This window comes from Rhincodon typus, chromosome 43 (assembly GCF_021869965.1).
Source record: "Rhincodon typus isolate 14 chromosome 43, sRhiTyp1.1, whole genome shotgun sequence".
Taxonomy (NCBI): Eukaryota; Metazoa; Chordata; class Chondrichthyes; order Orectolobiformes; family Rhincodontidae; genus Rhincodon; species Rhincodon typus.
In genome coordinates, this window is record NC_063374.1 from 10,464,382 (window position 1) to 10,473,684 (window position 9,303).

At 45.4% G+C, this 9,303-nt stretch overlaps 1 protein-coding gene across 3 annotated transcripts in view; it reads right to left on the reverse strand.

Moving 5' to 3' along the window:
• Positions 1–615: 615 nt before the first annotated feature.
• Positions 616–9,303, reverse strand: part of pola2 (polymerase (DNA directed), alpha 2) — a 42,607-nt gene continuing 33,919 nt past the window's right edge. For 2 of the 3 annotated variants that reach the window (XM_048619744.1, XM_048619743.1), the window contains exons 15-17: positions 2,754–2,813; positions 1,947–2,073; positions 616–1,151 (exon numbers count right to left, since the gene is read on the reverse strand). In XM_048619744.1, coding sequence (XP_048475701.1) covers positions 1,002–1,151; positions 1,947–2,073; positions 2,754–2,813 — 337 coding nt within the window. In that variant the 3' untranslated portion in view covers positions 616–1,001. Of the gene's footprint in view, positions 1,152–1,946; positions 2,074–2,753; positions 2,814–4,021; positions 4,308–9,303 lie in introns of those variants that run through there. The other variant, XR_007266038.1, reaches the window with a different exon arrangement.

The following is a 9,303-nucleotide window of genomic DNA, read 5'->3' on the forward strand; positions in this document are numbered from 1 at the left end:
CCTCCAATGGCCTGGCCCCTGGCCACCTCTAACCTCCTCCAGTCCTACAATCTCTACATTCCTCCAGTTCTGGGGTCTTGTCAATCTCTTGTCCATTTCCTTCCCATCGCCATTGGTGGCTGTTCCTTCAGTCTTCCAGAACCTAAGCTCTGGATTTCACTCCCTAAACTTGTCATTCAAACACTCCTCAAAGCCTAGACCCAATGACCAAGTTTGAAGAAGTTTGACCTAATATCTGTGTATGGGTCTTACTGTCATATTTTGTATGATTTCAAAAGGTTTGGGACAGATATTCCTCATCATAAATGACAATATGGGATACAAAGATAGTATTGGAAAATGACTGAGGGAGAAGATCAGCCATGATCGAGCTGAACGACAGAAAAGACTTGATAAGCCAAATGGCCTACTCTTATTTCCCATGTTAAAAGTGCTCGATAAATACATGCTGCAGCTGTTGGTTACAGGTCTCCAGCCTCAGTATGGTTGCCCCGAGCTATGTTTTGGGAGCAGCTGTTCCTACCTTCCTTAGGAACCAGCAGCAAGGTGTTCCTTGCCAGGCAAGACATGAGCTCACCACTTGACTCTCAAAATTAAAAGTTAATCTCTCTGGCATACAACAGAACAATCAAATCATTTATTTACATGAAACCTCATCAAAAATTGAGTTTTACATTACATCTCAGTGCTCCAATGCATCGGGGGGTGGTGAAGAGAGAGAGAGAGAGAGAGAGAGAGAGAGAGAGAGGGAGAGAGAAAAAAGAAGTAAACTATGGAGCGAATGTCATCCTGTTTCAACAAGTCCTTTGTGTCAGGCAAATGAAATGCCGAGTTTGACCTCAAATGAACTGAGTTTTGCTGAAGGGTCCAGAGAAGAATGCCAATAGCATGTCCAGCAGAGTGAGGTGGCTCTCAGCGAGGCCTGCCTGACATTCCTGCTTCGGCCCAGGGATTCTCCAATATTTGGGACCATGGGAGAAAGTCGATCTGCCTCGAGAGGATCAAATTTTCACCACTTGTGCAGCCACACAGGGAGTCTGACGATCTGCCTGTTCACTACTCTGTTTCTGTACAAACAGGCGCCCGTAGGTCCCACCAACCTGGCCCTTGGTTAACCTCCCAGGATTGATGCAGATGCAGCCCAGAACATCCTGATTTTGGATAAAGCAGAGGTGACCAAAGATTAACGCACAGTTTTCTCAATCAGCACCTCCCTCCTAGCCCAGCTTTCCATCCATCCATCCCCACAGGTAGCATCCCCCTCCTTTGTTGCAGGCAAACACGCTAAGGATAAACACAAAATAAAGCCCCTTACAAAACGCCCAGCACAGATTCACACAACAGTGACTAAGTTTCCTCTAAGGAAGTCCCAACCAATGCCAGTGGTTGTGCCTATTGGGCTGACTTGTGAACCTTCAAACAGGTTCACATACGTAGGTCTAAAGCAAGAGAAGTCAATTTCCACGTCAAACTAAGCAATGGTCACATGCATGAGTTGACAAAATCTGGGATCTGGAATTACGATCAGTGTTGATTAGACACAAACCAGAGTTGGCAGGGATGAGCTCAAATACACTAAGCAACATCCAAACCTATCAAAATCTCAAACCCCTTTGCCCCAACCTCAATGGATCCTACTGCACATGTTGCACTGTTTGTGCCAGAATTAACTGAATTCACAGCAATGTCATGCCGTGTATCCTTTTCTGCTGGATAGCAGAACTGCCAAAGTTACTTCTCACGCAGCCAGTAACAGGGAGAACATCCCTCTTTGGGTTACTTAGAATGCTGAGGTAAAGGTCCAGTGCCTGGCCAACACCTCTTGTGTTTATATTAGATAAAGGTATCAAAAGATACCGTCATAAAGATCAAACGGGAGCAGCCAGCGCACACAGCTATTACTGGATTGACAGAAGTCACAATGCTGAGAATTACAGGTTCCTCACCTTAATAAAATATCGCAGCTCAGAGGGCACAATTAAAACATCAGGAGTAACAGGGAGCTGCGCATACAACTGCAGACACTCGTAATCTATGTTCATCTCCTCTGCGGGTGGGTACAGAGGATAGTAACTGTGGGGGGTGGGGGAGGAGGTGAAGGAAAGAAAAGGCTGTTAGCCAACAATCCAATATTCTTTGGCAATACACATTCATCCTACCCTCCCCCTTGAGCTGTTAGGCAAATAAAACCCTAGTTCATCACTGAGGCACTTCATCCAGAATGTGCCAAAGAAAATCTTTCCTAATTAGACTTTTGTATGCATTTGAGATTGGATACGACTGTTAGTTATTGTCTGTCTTGCTCCTGGAGAAGATAGGAATGAACAGTAAACAAGAATGATGCTGTTAGGTCAGGAGCTCCAGGATTTTGTCGTAGCTACAATGAAGGGACAGCTGATATATGTCCAAATCAAAGTGGTGTGTGAGAGACTAAGAGCTGAGTGTGCTTGCAAATCCCTGGCAAATCAGCAGCGCTTTCATTTGCCACATTGCTGGATGTTTTAATCAACCTTTCCAGAAACTCAGAAACATTCACAAGTGGCGAGCTCAAGGCTGGAGGTTAAATTCTCACGGAGCCCTTCAGCTACGGTGACAGTGAAAGGGAGGTGGTACAGAACATGAGGGGCCTGCACTCACTGTCCATTTTCATATGTCAATGCACAGTTAAGTATGGAAGGACAGGGGGATCCAGAGCCTGACAAAAGTCAGCACCTTTGGGACAGGATGGGAGTGGATAAAAATGATTCTCTCACCTTCTCTGGGTCAGAATATGCTTGAGGATTCTTGTAAATCGGTCTGATCCGCCTGGGGGACTGCAGATGAAGAGATGCACATTATTGGCTGAGTCACTGGCTCCACACATTTGTAAACAAGACTACAACTTGACCTCAGAACAAATGTGAAGATCGGGAATCATCCAGCATTCAAATCATTGACTCTTCACTGCAGCTGCCAAAGCTAATCCCATTTCCTGCATACTTTAATATTCTTATCAAATACAAATGCAATTTGTTTATATTCACTGGTGAAGTGTTCCAAGCCTTGGTCCGCAGAGTAAAGAATATTCTTCAATCCTGTTTCTCAGTGAGTGAAGATTCCTTGCCCCGATCCCAAACCTCCACGATGACGACGAACATCTGCAAACCAACCTACCAGCTTGGTGAACAAATCAACAAGCCCATCCACAACCCCAGCTACACGTCTTCTCAAAAACTTCCATAGTGACTCTCTGAAAACCTTCGGCAGACTACTCACCGACCTCCCCCGCTACACTCTTAACTTTTTCCACATGTCTTTGGAACTCTCTTTAAGAAAAGGTAGAAGCAGATTTTTGCATCACTTTAAGGCAGAGGTGCATAGATTCTTGAAGAGCAAAAAGGGTGAAAATTATCGGGGGTTAGTGGAATACAAAGTAATCAGGACAGCCATGATCTTACTGACCAGGCTCGAGGGGCTGAATGGCCTGTGATTGCAAATGATTCAAATGTTTTTTTATCTATAATCTCTGTAACATTCTCCAACTTTCTCCCTCGTGCATTTAATCGCCCCTTGAATACATTGATAGTATTGACATCTGCCATTTCCTGTGGAAGTGAGTTCTCTGCCACCCTCTGGGGAAAGAACTTTCTCCTGCATCCTCGAGTGGATTTCTGAGTGGTTGTTTTAAACTGATGGCCCTCTCTGTTCTGTTTTCCCATTTGTCTACTCTATCAAAACAACATTTTAAAAGAACTCCATCCCTTCAGTCGCCTCTTTTCTGAGGAAATAAAACAGAGTTCCAGTCTGGTCAGCTTTTTGGCATAACAATCACTACACGCTGAGTGAATGAATTAGATTGTCAAGTGTCCCTGGATCTTTCTGGGAAGTACAATAAGGTATTGTGCATCTTAGCTGAACAACATTGCTATCTGACACTAGTCTAGATCCTAGTGTGACGTGTATACAGGCATTGTTGCTTTACACAGCTGGGTAACATTTATTTCAGAGACACACAGCCTGAGGAACAGCAAAGTCACCTTACATGTAAAAGGTCCAGCAAAGCCAGGCTTTACAACTCAAAGCTGCCCGAGGAATTTAGCAGATCCCCAGTCCCTACAGGAAGCGACTGCTGGAGGACAGATGGGGCCACCTCTCCAGGAATAGCTCTTCAGGAAGCTTGTTACTCGAGATAACACAAGCCAGAAATGTCATTAGCATTCGGGATCCTGGAATTTTTAGTATCTGATGAATCCAGCACACGATGCACCATCCCAGGGCTTCCAGCTGTGCAAGGCAGGCCAGAAAATGAGAAATCTAACTTTCCAGCTCTGAAATGGAGGCAGACAAATGGTCATGGGTTAAAAGGATGTTACTTACCATTACAGATCAGAGTCCCAGGCACAATTCCTGGAGCCAGAGTCAAGAACTGAATGACCTATCAGCTGGTTAACAGGAGAGAAATGTAGAAAACAGGATCTGAGGAGGCAGTTCGGCCCATTGAGCCTGCTCCATCACTGAACATGATTGTAGCTGATCCTCTATCTCAACTCCTGCTACCACCTCGCATATTTAATCCCCCACCATCCAAACCACCTTTAAGCGTCTTGAAATCTATTTCTTTCTTAAGTACAGTCAGTAACTTCAGCCGACTGTGGTTGTGAACTCCACTGGTTCACAACCCTCAGAGTGAAGAAATCTTTCCTCATCTCAGTCCCACATGGTCTATCCCATATTCCAAGATTGAGAGCCACTTGTTCTGTACTTCCAGCAGGGATTAGCATCATCTCTGTATCCAGTCCCTCCAGCCCTGTCAGAATTTTATACGTTTCAATGAGATTCCTCTCATTCTTCTCAACTCCAGCAAATACAGAAACAAAAACAGTTATCACTGGAAAAGCTCAGGTGGTCTGGCAGCATCCGTGAAGAGAAATCAGAGTTAACGTTTCGGGTCGAGTGACGCTTCCGTTTTTGTTTCTGATTTACAGCATCTGCAGTCCTTTCAGTTTTTATCCAGTGAATACAGGTCCATTTGACCCAATCTCTTCTCATATGACAAACCTACTGGTCCAGGAATCGGTCTGGTGAACGTTCACTGCACTCCCTCTAAGGCAAGTACAGCAAACTTAGTTTTAATGCTACCTTATGAACTGGCAAAAATTATATACCCTGAATACTGGAAGTTTACCGTATCATCACACCCTCCAAGTAGTCAGGTAGGGGGATGCATGAGAAGACTCTTTGCCAGTAAGTTTTATTTAAAGCAAAGTTGCATTATGATTTCAATGACTTATGCTGTGAATAAAGTATGACGGTGAGGAGTATGCCCTCTGCACTACAATCCCATTACGTAGTGTGTTTTTACGTTACACGACCCTCTTGATCAACTGGAATATCTGATCAACGGTATACTCTTGGTCCCCTAGGCGCTGGTTAATAAAGGTTTGCTGTATATTTTTTCTGAGCACGAGACAGTACTCCAGGTGTCGTACAAGGCCTTAGTGAGACAGCTGCAGCAAGACATCTCTACTTCTGAACTTAAACCCTCTTGCAATGATGGCCAACATACCATTTGCCTTCCAAACTGCTTGCTGCACCTGCATGCCTGCTTTTGGGACTGGTGTACAATGACACCCAGGTCCCTTTGCAAACCCACTTTCCCTATATAGTAACGTTTAAAATGTACTCTATTGTTCTGCTTTTCCTACTGAAGTGGATAACATGACACTCATCCACATTAAACTGCATCTGCCATGTACTTGTCCACTCATTTACCTAACTTGCTTTGAAGCCTATTTGTTTTCTCCTCACCATCCTCAATTCCTCCCAACAGTGGCAGAGCAGGGGAGGTTTATGCCCCAGATAATCTGGGTCGTTATCATACTAACGTTTGCAGGAGCTTGCTGTGAGCAAATTGGCTGCTGCTTTCTCACAAAAGTGACTGTGCTTCAATAGCACATCACTGGCTATAACACATTGAATTGAATTAGCCTTATTGTCACCTGTACTCAAATGTATACAGTGAAAAGTTTATAAGTCCCCATTTATAGCGCCATTTTAGGTACAGCTTCTTCAGTTACAAGATCAGTTACAAGGTCACCAACGAGGTGCCATCTTAGGTACAGAGCACCCAGGTACAATCCTTAGTAATAGAACAGGGGTGTCACAGATAAAGTCCCTGTTTCTGAGCTACACAGACCAGGAATGATGCAACGTTTAAACCTTGGTCTCTGTGGAAATGGCTGCCTGAGGAAGGAGTGACCCTGGCTGCTACTTGGAGTACCCTGTTGAAAGTCTGTCTGTGTGGACACAGGGTGAGTGAAATAGGTTCTGATTGATAGGAAGTGTAACATTTATGTTGTACCTTTCCTGGGTTGGCTGGAGGTGGGTTTCCAACAGGGTACTCCAGGTAGGAATCAGGGTCACTCCTTCCTTGGACTGCCATTTCCACAGAGACCAAGGTTTGAATATTGGATCGTTTCTGGCCTGTGTAGCTCAGAAACCGGGACTTTATTTGTGACAACATGGTACAGCAGATATGTTTCCATAAAAGGGACCTGGATCAGTATTTGGTGAGAAGGGAAGTGTGTGAAATAGAGCTATGTATAACCAACAGATACATCGCTTGCCCCAAAGATGTACCTTCCCAAAGCAAGCTCCCACACGGCCCAGATCACATTTCAAACGACATTGGCCTTGGGTCACCAGAGAGACCGCCCTTTGTGCTTCACCCTGGAAGGTCAGTGCTGCTGGAGTTGAGAGTTTCTTAAAGTCAGGAATCAAAAGCTGGGGAAACCGATTAGAATCATCGCACATGGAGCGAGTTAGGTTATGCACATTTTCTCCTTCTGGACTTTGCCCTCTACAACTATTTTACATTTTGCTGAACAGAATATTTATCCTGACCCGAAAGAGAAACAAATGCTGTGTAGGGGGGCCCCCCCAGAACCTCATTTTGTCAGTGGGTATGAGAGCAGTTAATGAGGCTTCATTCTCTTTACTGCAGGACTTTTCTCAGTGGGGCTATATTCTTAAAAGCTCACTTGGGAGATGTACAAGAATAGTTTGCTTTCCAGCTCCTCCCTCGGTAAAGATATCCTGAACTCTGACAGATTGAATAATGAGTGAAAGGAAAAGTGGTTCCCCTGAGCTGCAGAGAGCAGTTTTGTGGTGTGTTGGCCATGCTGAGCCACTGCAGTGACAGCACTGTGTGCCACACCAGTGACCCTTAGCTGAAGGCAGGGTGTGTGATGCAGCAGTAAAATGGGGGTGGGGGAGGTGGTTTGGAATCCTCCTACGATCCAGTGACCCCTGCTGGCAGCTGGGTATCTGACAAGGACACGCTCAACCCAGATTCCTCCAGATGTGACACTTCTTAGTGTCAAGAGAATTAAAAAGAAGAGGAAAGGAAGTCAGTCTTTTGTCTGCACTCAGTGATGGGAGGTCCATCTCTACGAGTGTGGGAAGTTTGCAGTTTGAGTCAGAGCCTGAGATTTACAAGCACTCAGTGTAACCTCACCAACAATTAACCTGTCACTGACCCTGACCCTACTCAAGCCTGCTTCCCCACCCTCAGAGACAGCTGAACTCCACCATGGAGATGCGGATCCTGGACTATCTGGGAGGTCAGCGAGCAGATACTGTGGACCCCGCCCCCATCATGGGCCCAACACAGCAGCACAAGGATCGCCTGGAACTCCAGTTACAGACTCTGCTGTTCAGTTTAATAATGAGAGGATCAGCCCCTACTCATCTCTGCTTTCTTTCAGCAACATTTAACCGTCAATAACAGGCTAGAAACAAACAAATCTGAAGAACCCAAAAGGTTTTGTTAATGCAATATATTTACCACACTCATAACACCATCAATTATAAGCTTAGTGCAGATTGGAAAGGACTGGCTGGAATTGGCAGGCTTTCAACATTAGTCATGTTGTGGTGGCAACTCAGCCCTTTCTGCATCTGTTTCCTATCATATCCTTGTTACTTTCGAGTTTTTTGCTTTGCTAGCTTTGGGACAGTTTGACGTTGCAGCATCAGCTATGTTACACAAACACTAGAGTGGGGCAAACAAGGAAGTGAGCCAACAATTAGGAGGGTTGGCAAACTTGATTTCAGAAACAAAACCATTCAAGGCGTTTCTGCTGCCAACCTCCACCAAACTCTAAGTTGAGTTGTCTACAAACGGAGTGCTGCAGTTGGACTGCACACAGAGGTCATAGAGGGAAGTCTCACCAGCTGGGGCAGCAGTCAATCTCTGCAATAAGAGATAACAAGGTGTAGAGCTGGATGAACACAGCAGGCCAAGCAGCATCAGAGGAGCAGGAAGAAAATGAAGAAGGGTCTAGGCCCGAAACGTCAGCCTTCCTGCTCCTCTGATGCCGCTTGGCCTGCTGTGTTCATCCAGCTCTACACCTTGTTATCTCAGATTCTCCAGCATCAGCAGTTCCTACTATCTCTGAGTCAATCTCTGCACCCTGGAATTGGACAGGAACAATCGCACAGGGGGATAGTAAGAACTGTAGATGCTGGAGTCAGAGACAACACAGTGTGGAGCTGGAGGAACATAACAGGTCAGGCAGCATTAGAGAGGTAGGAAAGTCATGGGACCCTTCAGTTCTGAAACGTCGACTTTCCTACCCCTCTGATGCTGCCTGACCTGCTGTGTTCCTCCAGCTCCACAATGAACAATCACACAGCGACTGCTCTCCAAATGGACAGTGCATGCAGGCAGGTTGGAGCCCAAATGTCACAGCCCTGGGCTTACTTTCTGAGCAGTCACAGACACAGAAGCTTGGTTATGCATCAAGGGCAGCTGACAAACTGTAAACCCCCACTGACTTCGAGACACGCTGGAAATAACTGGAGGTTGCAAGAGGGTAAAACACCTCCTGTGTGTAAACAAAAATATTAGGACAGGGAACTGACTGTTCCAGTCCAATCTCAGGAATTCAGATAACGTTAAATCAATTGGATTATTGCCTTCTAAATTGTTAATGGCAATTGTTTATCTGCTCTGCATTGACTGCTTGAAGGTTTTATCAGATAAAGTGAGTTGGATAGATGAATCCAAACAGAATGATAAGTTTGCTTATAGCACAGAAACAGACCTTTTGGTCCAACTCAAAATTGAGAGAGCTGTCTCACAGACTAGTCAAGCAAAGCCTGATATAGTCATACTCGCAGAATCATACCTTACAGACAATGTCCCCAACACAACCATCACCATCCCTGGATATGTCCTGTCTCACGGACAGGACAGACCCAGCAGAGGGGGCGGCACAGTGGGATACAGTCAGGAGTGAGTTGCTCTGGGAGTCCTCAACA